This window comes from Nesoenas mayeri (genome assembly GCF_963082525.1).
Source record: "Nesoenas mayeri genome assembly, chromosome: 11".
In the NCBI taxonomy this organism is placed as follows: Eukaryota; Metazoa; Chordata; class Aves; order Columbiformes; family Columbidae; genus Nesoenas; species Nesoenas mayeri.
Window position 1 is genome coordinate 5,000,114 of NC_137563.1, and position 21,176 is coordinate 5,021,289.

Genomic DNA, 21,176 nt, shown 5'->3' on the forward strand with positions numbered 1-21,176 from the left:
AGAACATCAGAATCATAAAATGCCAGTCCTGTGAAGAGCAAGAGACATTTACTTGAGAAAACGCTTTATTAATGAGGGGCATTGTAACATACCACATTGCTCTGATGCTCCAGGTCTATGGAAGGACTCAGAGATCCAGCACAAATCCTTCGCTGAACCACACAGGCTTGCCACCTCGATGGGAAGCCTTTCCCACCCCAAGACTCCTCCATCAGCAATGTTTGTCTCTGAGGAGGAGAGGCTGAACCCTGCTGGAACAGGCTGAGGGAGAGGAGAAAGGCATGGCACAGAGCCTTGTGGCTCAGCAGTGGCAGACAGGCAGCTATTTCAGATAACAAACTGCCCCAGGCTGGCAAGCAGCAGGACAGATTTGAATAGACTCGCTGTCAAAATATCAGTGCTGGATCCTGGGTCTGCAGGATGGTGATAGTGCAGAGCCTGGTCCTCAGGATGCAAGGCTGACTACAGCTTCTTCTGTCCCTTTACCTTCTGTCTCTCTTTGTCCATGGCAGCTGCTTGTGCCTGCAGCCGACTCCAGTATTCAGGCAACAGTCCCCTGAGTCCTGGCAGGCTCTGCTGTCTAATGAGGGAAGAAAAGGTGGTTAAAACAATCCCAGCCATTCCCCTGATGCTCAGACAACCCTCCATAGCACCCTGGAGCTCACTACAAATTAAGCAGTTCAGACTTCGTGTCCAAAATCCTCAGTGATTCCCTCCTGTCACTCAGCACACTCCAGTTTACTGCTCTTGACAGCAACAACCTCTGTATTTCTCTTTGCCTTTTAGCTTCTGTTGACACAAGTCTCGCTGCAATTGTGTCTATTCCATTCTGGCTTGAGCTCTCAGTAACCAGGGAGTAAGATACCCCTGGAGGTGATGTCTCCCTGATTTTTCTGCTGTAAGGCAGACAAGAGTCTCCTCTCCTGCTTTATGAGAAGGAGGGACAGAACTGGTGGCTGATAACATACAATGAAACTTTTCTCCACTTAAATAGCTGCACAGCACCACAGGACTCACTCTGGAGACGAGACACGAGGGAAGGCTACCAGCAAATGTGTGCTGTAAGGTCAGACCAGCACCCACCTGTTCAACTCCAAACTGGAGAATTAAGGCATAGGGAAGAAAGAACAACAACAACAACAATATTGACATGGATCTGGCTCCAGGTTCCCAAAACAATTCGAGGAAAAGGTCACCCAATAAGAGATGTCACATTGCCATCTAGTGACGGCATGAACTCAATGCATCAGCTAAGCTCTGCAACAGGCCTGTGTGCTGGGAACCTTCTCAAACCCAGAAACATTCAACACTAATCTTTTTAAACATCAAATGAACCCCGGAATGGAGGGGAGGAGCAAGGTACAGAGAGATCCCAGCTCTGCCTGGCTATGGGGCCAGAAGGCAGAGGCAAGTACTTAAGTGAGGATTGTATTCCCTGACAAACTTGCACAATCTGTGTTGTACAAAGGCACATCAGAACCAGCAAGACCTCTCTACCTGGAATGACAAGCTTGCCCCAGGCATCCTGACTTACAGCTCTTAAGTTGTTCCAGGAAGGACAAGGGAGAGGAGGAAGGGTTCTGGGTCGCTCTCAGGAAACCAGCTCCTTCAACATCAACCTTACCCAGATGTAAATCTGTCACAGTACACAGAAGAACCCAGAAACTCCAGGGTGAAACCTTGCATGGACCTGAGAAACACCATAGCTGACAATAACAAAGGTGCACTTACCTATGGGGCAGAAGGAGAACCTTACCTCTCACGTAAGAAAATGTTACATCTCTCAACCCATGGCAGGTTCTGCATTGATCTGAGTGGCAAACTGGGTTCCTTTGGGAAAGCCTCCTTCAATGAGTAGGAGTTGAAATCAAAAATAAAGATTGTGCTGTGACTGGCTGTGCTCTCTGCCAATACACCTCTCTGCTGCTGCTTATGTCCTAGACAGAAAGGAGAACCATGGGCTAGTGCATCAGGAGTCATCCAATAAAAAGAACTATCAAGGATCAGCGCACAGCTGAATGCACCCAATGACCATGTACCTATGACCACTCCAAGGTGTTACCCACCTTGAAGCAGCAGGCACCAATTCATACTATTCACTGCGAACACTGGCTGCCAGGGAGATGCTACAGCATGAGAAGGTGGAGTACTGAAGCAGTAAACAATCTGTGATGTGGCAGTGTTCATCAGGGACACTGTGCCATTCCAGGAGAAGACCAGGGCCTGAAACAGCAAATTGACACTTAGAAATGGACATAAGAAAGGTGAAAGTATTTCCTGAAAGGACATGGAATGACATTGAGGACTTCACCTCTCCAACAATGGTGCTGTTTTCTTTGCCTGTTCAGTAGTCATAGGGCCACAGAAGATGAAGAATAGGCTGTGCAGGGAACTTGGACTGGAATTTCTGCAGGCTGGGATTGGGAAGGGCCAACAGTGCAGGTCAGAACTGAATTAGATCCAGAATTCTGCTCTAGAAAGCAGCTTTTACTCTTTTTTCTCACCATGCCTGAAAACTTTCTGAGGCCACCTGAAAGGTCTGGCTGGATTTGTGCTTGCAACTTCTCCTCACCATGATGCCCTCTCATATTTGACCCTGATGCCTGAAGCTTTGAGCCTGGACCTTCTCACCTTTGCAGATGGACCTGTCCATATGCAGAGGGCCTCCAGTGCCTCCCAACTCAGTGGTCAATTAGGGGACATGGATACAAGGGGATTCTGAGTAATATCATAGAAGAGAAATCCTTTGAGAGTTACCAGCTACATACAGGTCTGTAACTGGTGCAGGGAGTCCCCACGCTAAAAACAGTTGGAGGCTGGGAAAGGATGTGAAGGCAGCACCATATCTGATCACCCTGTTCTTTATCTTCCAGGCAGTGAGTTACAGTCATTACTGGAAACAGGATCCTAGGCCAGATGGACCTGTGTTCTCACCCAGTTCTTAAGAGAGCCGGCAGCAATACTCACTGCACTGGGAAACGCCAGGACAGGCACCACAGCACTGACAGCAAGATTCGGATCTTCAGGCCTGTAAAACAGATTCAGGCTTATGCCACTGTTTTACGTACCTGTCACGTACTGAGAGGCTGTAATAGTGACAATGGTCATTTGTGGCATGCAGGCTGGTGTCAAGTTCCAGCCAAGTACCTTCCCTATGGAGACTAAGCCTCTCTTCTCCTGAGATGGAATCCCCAAGGCCAGCCCCAGTGCATACCTGCCTAGGAACTATGTTGGACGTACAAACCCCCTGCCTGCCATGGAGAAATGAAACCACAGCCTTCAGAGCAGCAGCTTCCCCAAAGCTGACCCTTCTCCTCAAACCAAGGTGGCAAATGAACATAAAACTGATAGAAAGATGGCAAGAAATGCTTGTTCTGACTTCTATGGGGAAGTTATTCTGGCAAGGGCAGAAGAGAAGAAAGTTCCCCTGGGAACCTGGCAGTAACCAGGCTAGCTGAACATCAGCCCTGGGTCAGTGCTACAAGCACTTGTTCTCTAGTGCATAGAAGAACCCAGAAACACTCCTAATTCTGATATAACCATCGGATTTTAGCACTGGAACTAGCTCCTAGCAAAACCAGACTTGCTGCTGACAGCAGCAAAGCAGAGCTATCTGAGTAAAAGGAGCAGAAAGTTCTCTGCCCCACAGAAATCCGTGGCTCCCTGCTGGACCTGACCACTGTGCCACACAGTTGCTTTGGCTGGAGGAAGGTCTGTCAGAGTCTGGCTCACCTGTCCGCCAAGAGCGTGATGCTGGACTTCCCAGCCACGGGTGTTTTCACCAAGTAGAAAGAGCTGTCTGTACACAGCACTAGGAGCTGCACAATGGGACAGGCAGGGTCTGTACCAGGGCAAGGTGTCTCCTCACTGGCAGCTGCAGAACTCTGCAAGAAGTGGATGCTACGGATGAGACGTTCCTCTAGAATGGCAGTCACAGACAGTGGGTATCCTGGGGAGGCAGGAAAAAAAAATCCAACACAATAACCTAACGAAATTTAACAAGGGAAAGTGTAGAGTCCTGCATCCAAGCAGGAACAACCCCAGGTTCCAGTATAGGTTGGGAAATTACATAATAGAGAGCAGTGTAGGGGAAAGGGACCTGGGGGTCCTGGTGGACAGCAGGATGACCATGAGCCAGCACTGGGCCCTTGTGGCCAGGAAGGCCAATGGCATCCTGGGGTGTATTAGAAGGGGGGTGGTTAGTAGATCGAGAGAGGTTCTCCTTCCCTTCTACTCTGCCCTGGTGAGACCACATCTGGAATATTGCGTCCAGTTCTGGGCCCTTCAGTTCAAGAAGGACAGGGAACTGCTGGAGAGGGTCCAGCGTAGGGCAACAAAGATGATGAAGGGAGTGGAGCATCTACCTTATGAGGAAAGGCTGAGGGAGCTGAGTCTCTTTAGTTTGGAGAAGAGGAGACTGAGGGGTGACCTTATTAATGTTTATAAATATATAAAGGGTGAGTGCCACGAGGATGGAGCCAGGCTCTTCTTGGTGGCAAACAATGATAGGACAAGGGGTAATGGGATCAAGCTGGAACACAAGAGGTTCCACTTAAATTTGAGAAAAAACTTCTTCTCAGTGAGGGTGGCAGAGCCTGGCCCAGGCTGCCCAGGGGGGTTGTGGAGTCTCCTTCTCTGGAGATATTCAAAACCCGCCTGGACATGTTCCTGTGCGACCTCACCTGGGCGTTCCTGCTCCAGCAGGGGGATTGGACTAGATGATCTTTTGAGGTCCCTTCCAATCCCAAACATATTGTGATACTGTGAACAGTTGGGGAAGAAAAAGGAACAGGCAGTTTATCCAAGAAAAGCTTAGCTTGGACTGTGGGCTGCTCAGTAATCCTGATGTCAGTGATGGCAGCCTGGACTGTGATGCCACAGCAGCCTCAAAGATGACCCGAGTGTGCAGCAGCCAAGCAGTGACCGTCTCACAGCCTCAGGGCAGGACAAGCACCAGTACTCGCTGCAGTGGCTCACAGCCCCTGCATTGCTGTGCATGGGAAGGGTGCTGCCACGGCTAAGGCGGTCATGCTGCCTTGGCAACTTCTGGCCAAGCATCCCATGAAGAAGTGAGTCCTAACGATTTTCAGATTTGCTTGTAAACTCACTGCCGGTCCCTGTTCACACCAAGGCAGAATCTCAGACTCCTAGGGAAGGGAGCAATTTATTCACTGTGATCCCAATACACAGTCCCAAAGGGCAAACTCACCTAGGTGCGTATCCCAAATAGTTATTGTTGCATCTTCACATGCCAGTGCCAGGTACCCGGAGCAGGAGCTGACAGCTGAGCACACAATTGGAGCTGCACGTGGCCACACAACTTCAGGGTTTGGATCATAATCTAAACAGAAGGACACAGAGATAACTGTAAGAAGGTGCAGAGCATTCTCTTTCATGGTACCAGCTTCTAGTTTCCCAACAAAACATGCACCGTTCTCGGGCCTCCTGCCAGAGTGGCTTCACTAAAAATACTGCCAACCTGTGCAACATGGAGCCCTACAATCCAGCCTAACCCACAAGATACAGAGCCACTCTCCGTCCCATTCCTTATTTCCCTGAATCATGAAGATCTGGCTCAATGACAGCCACTGAACACTCCCACTCCCTACAGAGTACTCTGCTAGAGAAAACAAGACTTTCCTACCCACTTTATCCTTGAGTGGATGGTTAAGTAAGTAGAAACAGAGATTGTGGCTCCCATCCCAGTGCACACTGATGCCAGCTGGAACATCTGGTACAGAAAAGGCGACAACAAAAGAGAGAAGACTGAGGACAAAGAAAGGAACAATCCAGGACACCAAAACACCATTAGAAAACTCTCATTAGTACTCCTTCAGTCTCCCTGATGAGACTTATAGAAGCTCTGCTCACACAGAAATAAACTACAACAAACTCTCCCCTTGTCTGTTATTTTTACCTTACCTATGTGCCCCCTCATCTTTATTGATGTTGGGGGGCTCTGTGTTTTTGTTCGTTTGTTGGGTTTTTTTTAACTATGGAGCTAAGTTTGACTCCACGATGGTGACTGACAAGTCTCAGGGCTGACATTTTTATCCAGGCTTATATCCTTGGAGATGCAATTTATATAGTGAACCCAAGCCAGAGCCATTGGCTCTATCTGCAATACAATGTAATACAACAACATGCTTCATAGGTTAATGGCTTTTTGCCTGTTTGGATTACCTGGCTGTACTTTCATTTCTGGTTGCACTTGTAGGATCTGGCTAGGGAGAAGAAAATGAAAAGTAGCATGTCTGAAGAAAAAAAAATAAATAAAAAGGAAGTAAGAAATGTATATAAAATAAATGCCTTGATAAGTACACAGCACTGCAACAAGACTTGGAATGGTTCTATCCCCCTGCCCTGAAGCCTTGGGATGAAGGAAGCAAAGCTAAGACAGGCGCTTCCACCTACACTTGAAAAAGTACCCTGTGTTGAAGTCTCATGGGCTGAAATCCTGCTTGGTTCTCCCTCTCACCTGGGCATCTCCTCCTTGTTCTTTCTCTCACCCTCAGCCTCCAGACACTCTGGATAAGTGCTGCAGAAGATTCCTTCCCGCTGCTGCCACTGGGAGTCCTTGATTAGGTGGTTGTAGCCCAAGCCAAGCATGACACCATCATCCACTTTCTTCAAGGCATCCAAGGGGCTTTTAAAACTACTGCCTGGATTGGGAACACAAAGAGAAAAGGCACAGCCCTGGAGGAGCAAACACCTTGGAGTGCTCAGTGGCACTTTGACCATCCCTCCTTCACAGTGACATTGTCTTGCAGAGGGACAGACTGCATCTTCCTGGTAGAAGTATTTAAACACCAAGAATATATTCTGTGTGACTTCCCATATCACTAGCCCATCTTCCGGTATTTGAAGGTAGGGACTAGGAGCCAGCTCGCTTTGCCTTTCTGTGGCATTCTCCCTCACAGTGTGCCAGCATGAGGTCTCCTCCCTCCTCATCCTCAGCATTTTCTTATGAATCCGGGCCTCAGAGAGGTGAACTAGGGGTTCAACCTCTACCCTCTCTAGCGACAATGAAGCCAAGGGTGTACAACACCCACTTCAAGACACTCTGAAGTATTTTGTGCTAACAAAGGTGACATGCAAGCTGGTCAGCTAAGAAGCAACTTCCACTGCAGGATGACATAACTACAAAGACAGGTCAGGAAGGGACCAGGGAACACATATGGAAACTGCCTGACCTGTTCTGCAACCATAAAGGCCACAATTCCTTTGCTACATGAAGGGGGATGCAGGTTGCAAGCACAGAATCAGTCCTGACCTGTAACAGGTTTGGGTGGCTTCACTTTCAGCAGCAGCACTGGGAGACTCAGCTTTGCATCAGCTTTAGTTGCAGACACAGGAGACTCCTGCAACAGAAAAACATCACTCCAAGAACTATATTGTGCTGCTATGTTTTCACCTGTTCATGGGTATCAAACGCTTCCTAAAGTAAGTGTATGCAAAGCTTGGCTGCTGGTTGACGCTGCCTAGGAGATACTAGTTTTAGGCTCATTCTTTAGGCCAAAGCAAAGAAGCTTCAGGGACATCACTACTTTCTCAACAATATTACAAAGGATAACATGCCCAGACACCTCCTGTCTTTGTGCTCTAAATAACCTCTGCTTCTGATTCTGCTAATCTCTCTGAATTATTCTTGTTGCAGCACAGGCCTGGGTGGGGCACAGCAGGAAAAGAAATAAAAATTAAAAAAAAAGAAGAAAAGAAGAAACGGGACTAAAGGTTGCAGAGTGCTGCTCAATACAAGAACCAGATTTTACTTCAGAGAGCCAGGACAGAAGGAGGTCACGTAGATGCTTGGCTAGGAATGGAAAATCCTAACAGGGGACTAGCACCAGTGTGGCCCCACAGCCACCATCCCACCCACACATGTTGACACTTGGCTAAATAGAAAAGATCTGGCTAAATAATCAAGCATGTCCAAGAAGGAAGAGGCAAGAACTCGGGTAGTTTACATGGAATCAACAAAGAGCGAATGCCTGGGTGTTTGGTTTTGGCTTGGCCAAGTTAAGGGGCATGTTTGCCCTGAAGACAGGGCTGAGAAGCAGCTCCTGCTTAAATGGCCAGAAAAGTCTCTGCTGAGGGAGAAGGGTTATGAGACAGGTATCACAGAGAGCTGGCTGGAGGTGCTGGGCAGAGGGTGCCTGTATCTTGAGAGGTAAAATCTAGCAGGGGGAAAGCAATGTAGGAGAGGGCTAAGCACTGACTCAGCACTTAAAATTCCCCCTAACAGCTCAGGGCGTTCATTGAAGCCAGTTACCATCTCTGCAGAACCACCTCCACGCAGCTCCAGACTTTTCTGCCAAAAGAAGCAGAGATGGCAGTGGTTAGCGCCCTGCTCAGGGGGGTTCAGCCATGACCCCACCAGGCTCCTCTTTTAGACAATCTAACACACAAACCCTGGTTCAGGGCTCCCACTTCCTTCACCTTCCCCCAGTGACATCAGGGAGAAGCCCTGTGGGAATACCCTTGCATTGGGCCTCCTCAGATGGGGCAACACTGCTGGGAAAGGGGGTGCCAGTTTCAGGGAGCGGCAGGGGGAATGTTAGCCCTGGGGCCCAGGGAACCTCTCTGGAAAGTCTGTCTTGAGAGGGTAAACATGTCACAATAACAAAGAGGCCTTATGAAATGTGGGATGGGCAGCTGTAGAGACATATATTCCAGCCCCCTGGGCCAAGAGGCTTGTTCAGCCTGTATCTTGCTGTCGCTGTCTGCAGGAGCAAGGCGTGGGGAAAGACTTGTAGGCAAAAGGGTGTAAGAGAAAATAGCACAGTGGGAGATGGAACTAGTTTGTACCATAGATATGGTAGTTGACCTCCTCCTCCAGTGAGCCAGCCCCGCTGCAGCTCCTGAGCTCTTTTCCATCTCCTTCAGCCAGGAATCCTTAGGCAATCGGTAGATCTCCAGCCAAGCTTTTGTGCTGTCTGCATTGGGAAACCGCGTTGAGCAATTGGAGATGAGGAGAAAAGGTCTTTCAAGCAAGCAGCCTCTGTTATCTTATATCCTTAAAACAAGATCTGGATATTTTTTGGAATATAAAATCCTTGTGAACTCAATGCAGCCCACCTCTCCTCCCACTTTAGGCTTAATATGCTTGACTGACACTGACATCTCAGCCTCCAGCTGAAGTCCTTGAGGTCCCACATCCACCAAAGAAATGTCATAAAATGACTCAGTTAAAGAATTTGAGCTGTAGCCTCCGAGGTAAAGTAGAAAGTGACATAGTCTCTATGCTACATATCTCATTCTCAGCATATTTCCATGCAGGTTCCACCAAACATGGGTGCAGAAAACCTGCCAGCATCAAATGGGTTGACAAAGGCAGCTGCCATGAAACAGAAGAACATTGCAGCAAGGAGTTTGTTGTAGTGTTTTTAAAGACAGTCTCTATGCTGCTTGGCTTACACCTGCACAACAAATTAATCAGGTCTACATTTTTGCAGTGTAAAAGAGAGCTATAGCAAACCAGAGGAAGAATTGAGTTTGGTACTTCTGGAGAGAGAAAGCTGCATTTACTGAGCCTTCTGGGAGCTGGGAACAGCACTGACCAGTTCCAGACAGCTCATCCAGAACACATGGAGCATTTTAAAAGCATTGCTGCTGGCCCTTCTGCTGGAACACAACAGCCATCACCCAACACACCGTGTTCCCACACTTGCCTTGCAGCAGGAATCCTGCGTAATCACCTCCTGGGGACAGCACTACCTCCACACAAGTACTTCGCTTGCTGATATCCTCCTGAAAAGAACAACAGGCTGGTATCACAGCAAGATCACAAATTCAGAGAGCTCCATGGCCTTATATAGCTCACAACAGGGTGAAGCCCAGACAGATTATTGGGAGAACAATAATAAATATTGGGCAGCACTTCTGGAGTGCTGCTGCCCATGACAGAAATTCCTGAGGCTTATTAGTACACCTCATGATTGATTACTTACCACCTTGTGCCCAGCATCTTCAGAATTAGCTCTGTACTTACCACTTCATTTAGGATTTTAATGAGTCGGAAGCTTTCCTTGTGAAAGCAGAAGAGCCAGACAAGCCCTGGAATAGAAATACAAAAGTAACAGCAGTAGGAGAAAAGTTAACAGATAGTAGTGGTGCTTTTGGGAAATGGCTGTTACAACACGAGCAGGAGAGTGAACAGGACTACATTTTTTTCCTGGACTCAAGCAGGAATATCCCACTGCTTCCAGCACTAAACTTTTGCTGGCATCCTTATGCCAGCACCAGCATATGCTCAGTTTTACACAGAGATGGATAAACCAGTTTGAAAAGTATCTCCAGCAGAATTGAAAGGTTTCAGGTGAATCAACAAACTAACCTGTTTACCACAGGGCTGTGCGATGTTTCAGGTGCTGAAACAAAGCATGGGCAGGAGTTCATACCTAGCCATGGTACTTTCTGCCTGGTCCAAGGTGTTCTCAAAATTACTGCACTTCACTCTCAGCTCTGCACCTGCCTCTGCTGCTCTGGAGGGAACACCAAACCCACACCTGCTACTCATCACAAGGCCCTAAGACCATTCTTTCACCCTACAACCTGTAATTTAATGTCCTTTTATCAGGGCTTTCTAGGACACCTGTCAGCCATTCTAACGTTCCTCCTGATTTGCCACTCTTCCATAACGCAGCTGCCAACTCTGCATCTCCAGAGCACAGCCATTCCCTGCTAGGTCAAGGAAATCCACGTCACACTAACCCATTTCATCCACAGCAAGCAGGATGTGGTGCTCATTCTCCAAATCCAAGGCATGGATGGCACAAATCTCTGTCTTGGCTGTATCCCAAGCACAGACCTCCTCCCAGCTGAACACTGTGAAGGCAGCCAGACCCTCGGACAGACCAACAAAGATGTATTTTCCAGACACTGTCAGGCAATTGGCTCTTCCAGTTACCTACCAAGAAAGGGAAAACATGAGTGTATCCAGCTGCTTCCCCAGCACAGGACACATCAGCTATACTAGCAATATCCACCAACAGAAAAGGCTGATTTATTCTACAAGGGAAAAAAATTTTGCATGAGCTTTCATCACAAGAGCAGGGGAGGGGATCTCATCTCTGCCACAGAGATTGTTCTATGTTGGGAATGAGAAAGTCTGCTTCCACCTTCCCCTTCTGATAAACAGAAAGTGCTTTAAAGGCCAAGAACTCAGGAGCACTCGGTCCTCCCATGGCTAATGCAGAGCTGTGATGGGATGCTGAGCAGCTCCAGGCAACTGCAGAACCCCAGCAGACACCAGTGTACCCTCCTGGGTACCTCCATGTAACGCTGGGGAAGGCAGCACTGCCCTTCTGCTCACACTGCTCCCGTTAGGGTGTTCACATAACCCAGAGCTGGGTTTGCCCATCTATATGCTCCTGACTAATTAACTTCTCCTTGACAGACATGGGTGGAACAGCCTGAGAGGAAGGAGGTGAGTTCAGTACTGTTTAAATTCTGCTTCTGTCTTTTCAGAGAGGTGTCATAGATGGATGGGAAGCAGAACCTGTCAGACAAGCTTTGAAGCTGCAGCTTTTTCAAGTGAATCAGTGCGATGGTGGTGGATTCTGAAGAAGGGGATGTACAGAATAATGTAAAATCAATCGAGTGGATATTCTCTAGAAAAACTGCTGTGCTGCTTATATAATCATAGAATCATTTTGGTTGGAAGAGACCCACAGGATCATCAAACGCTATCTCTGCTGTGAGGAGCTCTGTACCTGGAATTCAGCTGTGGGAAAGCATTTTGTGGGCTGGACCTTTAGTTTCTCCGCTTCTCGGAGCATCTCCCTTTTCTCAATGATTTCCATAGCATTCTCAAAAACAAGCGTGACCAGTTTGTTGACCATCCTGAAGGGCTGAGGCAACGCATCACGCTGTCGATCGGGATCCTGCAGGAAGAAATCTTCCTCGTCATCCTTTAGCCAGTCCTTTTCAGATGGTGGAGGAATCTCCAGGGGATGCTTTGGGATTCGCGCAGCCATGGTCCTGCCCTTCCAGCTGCAGAACACACCCCAGATGCAGGAATCACGGTAGATGCAGAAGAACGAAGAATCGTGAGATATCTGCTTTCATGAGGTAACAAGTGAAAAGAAAAAGGTTAACGATTTCTAAAAGGGAGGGGTGGTACCTTTCAGAATAAATAGCCAGAGCAATTCTATTCTATATAGCTCATTCCTACTTGCTGCATTGCTTCTGTTACTCAGGGGTTTTGTCCTGCTCTGGGAATATCAGCCACAGAGATACCTATAGGCTGCCTACAGAAAAAGGGAGTGTAAAAACTTTGGCGTGAGTTTGTATAAGCACTTTAAAAATACTAGCTTGTTCTTCATTAAAAATGAATAAATAAATAAATAAATAAATGAATGAAAAAACAACACCTTACTCGACCTGGCTAAAATCCCAACAAATAATTTGCAAAGCAGGTGATTTCACTGGGAGTTACAAACTTCATTTCCAAGCCACCGGGTCGCTTTCTCAGCCTTCCCCACTGCGGCGGGGCCGGGGCAGCTCCCGGCGGACCCACCTCCGAGCAGAGCCGTGGGGTGGGATGAGATGGGACCGGGACCGGGACCAACCCGCTCCCCTCCGGCCTCCCCGGGCCGAACCGCCGCAGCCGCTACCTGCGGGTCCCAGGCGCCGCGGCCGGGGGAGCCTTTAGCGGGGACACCCGCCCGGTTGTTGACGGTCGCCGTGGCAACGGCGCGGGGCGGCGCGGCCCGGCCGGAACCGCGCACCGGAGCGGAGGGTTCCGCCGGCGGGGCGGGGCCTGGGCGGAGCGGGGCGGAGCGGCCGCGGTCCCCCCACACCTCCCGCCGCTGTCGCCCTTCCACCGCCGCCATGGAGGGCTTCGTGGACTTTACCAACCGCAGCCAGGGCCGCGATCAGCTGTTCCGGTGAGTGCGGGGGCCAAGCAGCCTCCCCGTGCTGGGCAGCGGCCCCTGAGTGCCGGCTCTTGGGGGTCCCCCGTGGGGCAATGAGTCCCTCTCGCAGCCCCCAGTCGCTTTAGGAACGCTGCCCGGGACCCCCGCGGGCACCAGCCGCACTCCGCTCGCTGCTCCCCGCGTCGCACGGCCTCGGCCGCCCCGGCTGCGCTTGTGCCCCTTCCACGGGTGTCACCGGCCCAGGCGCTGCCGGGGTGAACTTAAGGACACGCTGTCCCGCTGCTGCCGTTCCTGTGGACTGCCCATGTTTCACCCGTGTACCGTTTTCCTCTTCTGTTTTTGCATTGCAGAGCCACTCAGTGCACATGTATGTTGCTTAGCTATTTAATAGAGCATAAGGCTGATAAAGAGAAGCTGGTAATGAAACTCAAGAAGTTGGAATCTAGTGTGAGTTCTGGCCGGAAAAGTAAGTACCTGGTGTCTAGAGCGATGAGTCCTTCTTCACTTGCTCCTTGCAGCAGAACAGTTCCTGGCCTCACGTTTTCTGTGGTTAACTTACCTGAGCCACAAAACTTCTTTTAGTATATTCACAAAATTGTCAATGGACCTTGGCTTGCCAGGCTAGATAGGGACAAATAGACATTTATGGCTTCCTCAGCCTTCTCTCCTATCAGGCAATCTGAATTATTGCTGGGAAAATGAGAGAAATAAGTTAAGAGTCAGCTGTTGCTGCAGAGATCAAGTTGTCATCTCCACTGGGGGACAGACCACAAAGTCAGGACGCCAGGCTGGCTTGCTGTGCTCTCGTTAGTCTTTCCAGCTAATTGGTTGAGAGGGCCTAACGTTAAAGATCTTCATCCCAATAAAATCACCTCTGAAGGACCGTCCTTCAATATGGCTTTTTATATCCTACTTTGCATATTCATTTTCTTTAGCATTTATACTCTACTAAGTCATATACCCTTCCATACCCTTCTCCCAGTCTAACCATATGCATCACTTCATTCTGTGTCACAGCTGTGTCCATTGTGGCTACGCTGTTGCTGTGGTTGTATTGCTTACTTTCGGGTTGATCTTACACCTACTTATCAATTGCTCAATCCTGGAACAACTTCAATATATGAGGCAAAGATTCTAATTTAATGTGTTACCATGGGTTTGTTTTATTTTTCCAGTTAGCTCCTGAGCATGGTAATTTCTAGCACAGTGGCCAACTGGTTTATCAGCATAGACATAATTCTCTTGCTTCTGCTAAACGAATCTCTAATAGACATCAGGCCTAAATTCAGGACTCCTACAGTTCCACTAAGCTTGGCTGCTGCCAACATCTGTCACCGTGACAGTGCAGCAGGTTCTGGAAAGTATTTTGCATAATATTGTGTTAACATTCACAGGATGAAACCTAAACAGTGCAGCAGATTAAATCAGGCTTGCCATATATTATAGCTTGAAACAGAATATCCTGTTCCTTTTTGCAGGGGGCTACATGTACCTCTGACAGACTGATGGCTGAGGAGGGACTTGGGTCTCAGTGTGCTGGGCATGTGAATCACCAGCTCTCACAGAAGCTTAGCACAAATGTAACTCCTGGTTGCAGTGGGGTTAATGCAGTAACATCTGCTCTCCACAGAGTTAAGTGAAACCCAGTGTAGCGTAAAGCTGAAATTGGAGGCTCTGTTTGTGTCACTTTTTTGCTGACACGGACTCATTCAGGGCCATGGGTGACACTGGTCCAGAGGGCACCCACGTGCTGAGAGGAGAACAGCAGGAGAAGGCTCCACATCCTCGCTATTGACAAAATTCATGTGTAGGTCCTGGGCTGCTGCAGGACAGATCTTTACACCTTTCCTTGCTAATACAAGCTTCTCACACTGTGAGAAGAAAATGCTTGAACATACAAATGCCCAAAGCCTGCTAAGGTTTTGAAAAGTACATGTGGACAGTGACATGCCAAGTTGTCCTGCGTAGGGCTGTCTCTGTAGTAAACACCAAGCCACACTAACTTTTGTGGGGTTTCTTGCAGTGTTCAGACTGGGCAACATGGTACATGCCTTGGTAGCAGCCAGGAGAACTACACAGCTGCCAGATGTGTTTCCTCGCTTCTGCCTTACAGCCTCCAACCTGACCCGTGCCCTCTACTTCACCTGCGATGCGGTCCTGTGGCTGAAGAGCACCGGGCTCCAGCCTGACATCGATCAGCCAAAGTGGCAGAATTGGGCTACCAAGTGTTACTACTTTTCTGTCCTGTTGAATCTAGCCAGGGATGGGTATGAGATCTTCTGGAGGCTGGAAGAAGCTGCGCAAGAAGAAAAGATGAAGGAGAATTTCTTCTGCGACGAACAGGATCGGGAACTAAACTGTGTGAAATGTGATGGTTTGCACGGTTTTCTCCTCCTCCTCTTTCAGATACTGAGAAGGCATCCTCCTTTGCTGCTGGACTTGGTGAAGAACGTCTGTGATCTCTCAGGTCCTTTGGACACGCTAGGGATCTACAAGACCAACCCAGGAGTGATTGGTTTCTGTGGTGTCCTCTCCTCGCTGGTGGGGATCCTCACATTAGCAAGACCACACCTGAAGCTGAAACAGTGACATAAAAAGAGCTGCATAGTGTGCAGTGAGCCAGCAGCTTTGATCCTCTGATAGGTTTTTATCCTCCATACAGCACTTTCAAAATGAACATGTCTGACAGTAATCTCAAGGTTAATTTTGTGAATTCTACCCTTCCCTGTGTTTTTGCAGATGAGTTTGGTGCCATGACACACTCCTTAATGGAGCAGAGATGGAACAAGGCACAATAATATTTCACAAACAGAAACGAGACTTGGAACTTGCAAGATAAGGAAATATTGATGTTCCTATGTTTTAATACAGGGTTGTGAAATAGCTGCATAAGCAACTGTAATAGGTATATGACTCATAACTAATTGTATTTACACTGGAAAGCTGAAATTCACTAATCAAAGGTTCCTACAGTCAGATTTTCTATAGTGGGATCAGGCAGGTCAGGAGCTGTGGTTAAACTGGACTCAACAAGTATGAGTGTTTGATGGGTTTGGGTCGCTGGATCCTGTTATCTGTAGGCAGTGGCTTGAATGCAGTGTGATGATAAGTGGAGAGTGGTGTGACCTGACCTTCCAATGATCTCTGTAACCAGCACTGGTGACGCTGCACCTGTAGTCTAGTGAGTGCCAACTTGTGTCCCAGCAAATCAGCACTTTCCTCTTTTCCTTCAATAATGTGAGCCAAGGACTGTTTGCCACTCACTCTGACTTCTCCAGCAGGCCACGGCTGAGGGTTTTGGTGAAGGACAGAGTGTGGGAGAAGCTTGTCTGGGTGCTGATGATGCTGTGATTTGTAGGGAACTGGGTTTCCAAAGCTGTGAATCTGAAATCACTCGCAAGCACTACATTTCCCATCTCACACGCACCTTAACTCCCAAACCCCTGTGATGCCAAGTGCAACAATTTTCCCCTAATTGTATTGTGACAAGGAGCGTATTTTACTGTTATAATTTTATGTGAAATATTCCAGTGTAATAAGGAGCTTTGGAACCTGCAGTTAAAGAGAGAAGCCTGGCTCAGAGCTCACCAAGTCAGAAAAGCTGCAAGAGTGTGTTTCTAGTTGTGTAAGCTCTGGAGAGAAGGGAATGGAGTTGATCGTGATAATATCAGAATCCCCTGTGAGAAGAAAATAATTACTGGACTTGGGCATTCATGGTTTAGATTTTCTTATCTGGTCCTGCCTATCCTTCCCTCCCATGACCACAAGATTTCTTGTGTGTTCCCTCGCTGGCTGAATGGGTTCTACCATTTGAAAATGCCTTGTGTTTGCCCTGCAACTGCATTATTGCTCATCACTTACCTCGCTGGGAATGGTTGCCTGGCAGTGTAATCTAGCTTGAAGGAGAAATGCTGTGTCCAGCTGTTGAACAGTTACATGGCATGCAGTCTTTCTTGCTCCTGGACTTTGCAGAGTACCAGTTCTGACACTATCTGAGAAAAATTTGCACGTTATATGGGAGTTAAAATTGTCATTTTTCTTCATCACAGTTAGGGCTGTGTGTTCTGCTGCTTTCTGGTGCAAGGGCTCCATGTTTAATTTGTCAGGAGGTATGAGCAGAGACTACTCTAACCTTGACCAAGGTACTCTCTTATCATTTCTGATAGTGTCTGAAAACAAAAATAAGATAAAAGGTGCTGCTCTCCATTATTAAAAGGAGAAGGCTGTGGAACTGAGTAGGCACGGTAAGGCAGTGCCCCAGTTTACCTTCAGTCTTTGTGGTCAGGCTTGGAATTATTTCCAGTTTGAATCTGAACTGTTCGCCTGCCAGTGGAGTGTTTGAAAACAAGATGTTGCGGGGCAGGCTGATGAAGTGTGCTTGAAACCAGCAGCTCTTCTTTTTAATGCAGAAGTGAATACCATTAAAAGTAGAGCATGCTGGCAGTTCAGACTGTGGTGGAGCATCACATATGGGGTGTGTTGTCTTCAGGAACTTCATCTCCTCTTTAACAATGGAGTTGTTTTATTTCTTTACTCCATTTGCCTTCAAGCTCCTGGCAATGTGGGGCCCATCCCTCTCTTGGTCAGATTTGGTCATTATCCCTGTGTACACCTGTAAGGAAGGAACAGGAGTCTTGATGATGTGGCAGCAGAGGTTTGGCCACCATTTGTCTACAGAATTTCATCTAACGAAATGCATTTTTAATTCCTCTCAGGGATGCTCTCAGGTAAAAAATACTTCTTTCACTGTTTTGTGAGCTGATTTATCTTTTTCCCTTGTAGTTTGTAGGGAAAGGGAAATGCATTAACACACCGATGTGGCCTCTCGCCAGATACACCTCCCTATGCACTGCGGAGGGAGAAGGGTGTTTTTTACCCTTGTGCCAGGCAAACACTGTGCAAAGCCATGAGCCGGGCTTTGGTGTTTCTCCTGGTGTGGATTAACAAGTACAGACTTAACCTGGGAGATGGGGCAGTGAATTTTCACCCTGTCTCAGCCTTACCTGTCCCTTTCTACATGACTTGGGTTGGAGCATACAGGAGTAACCCTCTTTACTGGATGTTAAGCACTAATATTTGCCTTTGCTCCCCAGCTGGGGGCTAGCAATTTAACGTTCTGTAACGTAATGACTGAAGCCATAGAATCGTGATCAAATGGAGAAAATCCTTTTAGTGCCTTATTTGTTTTTTGTATCTGTTTCTAATACAGCGGTTGGAATACAGTTGTTTGAACAGAAGAAATAAACTGAGATGAGCGTGACACTGTGTCTGTCTGTGTAACTTAGAAGGTGGGAAAAAGAGATGCAGAAGGAGGAATCCTACCTCCCATCTCTGGCTTTTCTGAAGGGAGGAATGGAGTCAGGATAACCATTAAAACCAAGCTTACTGTTAGCTCTTATCCACTGCGGTAAGAGCCTTGCAAACTTGGAAGCTCCAAAATGTCAGTTCCTGAACAATACATAAAGCATTGCATTCAGCAATGATTTAGCAAGGGTTCCCTTCTGAATTGCTGGTCTCATGCACATTTTGTAATGGAAACAATTAACAGGAGAGCAGTCTGTGTGAGATATGCAAAGTAATCTTCTACTCTGCTTACAGCCAAGGCCTTCCTATGTTAATACCGTGCTTGGCATGATATTTGAAGAAGTGCATGAACCACTTGGGATTCCCAGGTGAGTGGCAAGAACAATCAAAGCTCTAAAAACCAACATCTCCAGGGAGGGACTGAATGAACCGGTTCTGCAGAGGAAAGGTGCCTGGGGGAGGGTGAGACGTCTCCCAGTGTCTAAAAGGTTGACTGCTGAGAGGAAGGCAATAAATTGGTTTCTAAATCCATCTGAGAGGTAATACTCTTATATTGCAGCAAAGGAGAATCAAGTTACACAAGCGACCTTTTTCAAACTGTAAGTAAAATAAAAGACTGAGTGGATTGCCGAGGAAGGCAGTCCTTAAAAAGAAACTGGACAGACATCTGCCAGCGGTGGTTTAGGGAGTGCTGATCCTGCCATAGGCCACAGAAATGAATTAGTTATCTCTTCAGCTCCCGCGCAGACCTGAGTGTGAAGGTACCTTGCAGGGCTTTGGAGATCTGGCTCATCCCCTCAGCGTGGTATATTAATAGCTATGGAGCAGAGTGCAGAGACAAGGGTGTAAAAGTGCTTCCCTGCACCCAGCTGACCCAGTGAGCTCTAGGTGTTGCCTGCAGAGACACAGAAAGTGTTTCTGGTGTGGGGTGGAGGCGGTGGTACCTTTGCACTGCAGAGCTGGGGGCTGGCACGGTCTTTGCCCCAGGGGAAAGCGGGGGGATGAGCAGAGGCGTCAGTAGGGCAAAGGCTCCCAGCTCCTGCCAAGGCAGAGGGAAGGTTGGCATGCCTCCTGCGTTTCAGCACAGCCAGCAGGGCTGTAAATAGTCTGAGTGCCAAGAGAGCAAAATTTAGAGCAGGCTGCTGCCCTTTGTCCTACTTTCTGGAGAGCAGTGACCCAGCCCAGGACATCCACATGCTGCTGTACCCAGCTAGCGAGGTGGGTCTGTGAGCTTTGCAGAGCTGGGGGCTGGAAGTGAACTCCAGGATTTGGGGGAGAAAAGGGGGTATTTTCCTCCTGTGTGCACCTTTCCCACATCCCTGGGATGTCTCCCACCTCCACATATGAGCAGCACAGCCAGGAGCGGGAGCCATGCAGACACATTGGGTGCACACCTCCACGTCCTGCATGGGGACATCAGGCAGTTGTGGGTGTTCAAGGACTCGGCTCTGCTGCTTGAGCCTCCCTGATGCTGACCTGCAGCCGAGGGTCTCCCTGCCTCATGCCGGGGGGTCCATGACACCAGCAGCCCTGTGCCAGCAGGCTGACTGCGTCCCTCCTCTGCCCCGATCCCCTCAGTCCTTTATCCTCTGACATTTGTCCTCTTGTCACTATGTTGTCCTCATCTCATCAGTGTGGCTCTTCCTTGTTCACTTGTGAGGCGACGTTTGGGGACCTGTGTCCTGTTTTGGCACCACCAGCAGAGGTGAGATCTTGACTAGAGTCCAGCAGAGGATTGTTAAGAGAGTAAGATGTTTAGCGGCACGGACCAGCACAGACTGGGGCACGAACTCTGCTCAGAAGTACACAGAGCAAGGCTAAGAGATGGTGAGCACAAATTGCAACAGAGGAAATTCCAGTCGGATGTAAGGAAAAGGTGGTTTACCTTGAGCATGGTTAGTGCTGGAGATGCACCCCAGAGAGGTAGGAATCTTTTCCTTGGAGATTTTTCAAGACTGGACAAGACCTTGAGCAGCCTGATCTGGCTTTGAGGGTAGCCCTGCTTTGAGCAAGAGTTGGATGTGGTGACATCCAGGTCACTTCCAGCCTGACTTTTTCCTCCATTTCTGTCTCCTCCAAATGCCTGGAGTTTTCCTAATACAGTGTGTATTCTGGCCCTCAGCTAAAAGGCTCCTCGCCAAAATCCTCAGTGAATTCTCATAGAAACTGCAGACCTGGCCAACCTCGATTATTGTATGCAGGATGTCTGCTCCTTGTGTTTAGCAAACTCTCCTGGGGAGAAACTCTGTTCCTGGTGTTGTGTTTCCCAATAGGATGGGATCCTGGTCTAGCACAGGGGATCACAGGAGCTACAGAAATGCAGGAAGGTTTTAATCTCTCAGGAAACCCTGCCTGACTCTTCACCTTCTCCCTGGCTGCCTGTGATCTGTTGCTTTCGAGGTGGTGATGTCCAAGGGCAGCTTCTTTTCATCTTCTCCTTGTGCAGAAGATTAAACCCTGGTGCATCCCAGCTCTGCCACAGCTTCTGGGCTCAGCAGGGCAAGACAATGAAGGGGAATTTCTGCCATCATCTGTTCCAAATTATGGTGGCTTCTTGGCCAGTTTCCACCACAACCCGCCAGCTCCCAAACCTGCGCAACTGGGAGGTGGGGCCTCGTGGTGGTAGTGGCCGAGGCACCAGGCATCGCTCACAGAGGACCTGGGCAAAGGGACAGTGCAGCCACCACCCTCTGCTCCTGCTCTGCTGGGGACAAGCTGCCCCTCGGTGAGTAGCCTGTCCCTACTGGGGCTCCGAGGACCAGAGGGATGTGACAGGCATCACCTGCTTTCTCTAAATCTCCCAAATTCCATCTGTGGCTAAGAAAAGGGTGTGTGTGCCAGGGCTGGGAGCTGGAGCTGTGCTTTCAGGTGTCACCCACCTGGGACTGCTGGAGACAGGTGTTCTGCGGCGCTCACATCCAGCTGGGACTGCACCGGGATGGGCAGGGGTGTTGTGAGCAGCAAAGTTGTGGGGAGGGGATGCACAGCACGGCT

At 48.6% G+C, this 21,176-nt stretch overlaps 2 protein-coding genes across 2 annotated transcripts; one reads left to right on the forward strand and one right to left on the reverse strand.

Annotated features, from left to right (window-relative positions):
- Positions 1 to 368: 368 nt before the first annotated feature.
- Positions 369 to 12,836, reverse strand: WDR93 (WD repeat domain 93; the record flags this gene model as incomplete). Its single annotated transcript, XM_080351205.1, has 17 exons — positions 369 to 580; positions 1,757 to 1,937; positions 2,067 to 2,223; positions 2,968 to 3,028; positions 3,733 to 3,949; positions 5,210 to 5,341; positions 6,184 to 6,224; positions 6,479 to 6,662; positions 7,274 to 7,361; positions 8,273 to 8,311; positions 8,809 to 8,932; positions 9,668 to 9,750; positions 9,992 to 10,056; positions 10,714 to 10,909; positions 11,715 to 11,994; positions 12,241 to 12,251; positions 12,618 to 12,836. The coding sequence occupies 17 exons, from the start codon at positions 12,834 to 12,836 to the stop codon at positions 463 to 465; spliced, it is 2,196 nt and encodes a 731-aa protein (XP_080207331.1). The 3' UTR covers positions 369 to 462.
- Positions 12,696 to 15,467, forward strand: PEX11A (peroxisomal biogenesis factor 11 alpha; the record flags this gene model as incomplete). The annotated part of the gene is made up of 3 exons (XM_080351117.1): positions 12,696 to 12,890; positions 13,229 to 13,344; positions 14,902 to 15,467. The coding sequence occupies exons 1-3, from the start codon at positions 12,835 to 12,837 to the stop codon at positions 15,465 to 15,467; spliced, it is 738 nt and encodes a 245-aa protein (XP_080207243.1). The 5' UTR covers positions 12,696 to 12,834.
- Between the last annotated feature and the right edge of the window lie 5,709 nt (positions 15,468 to 21,176).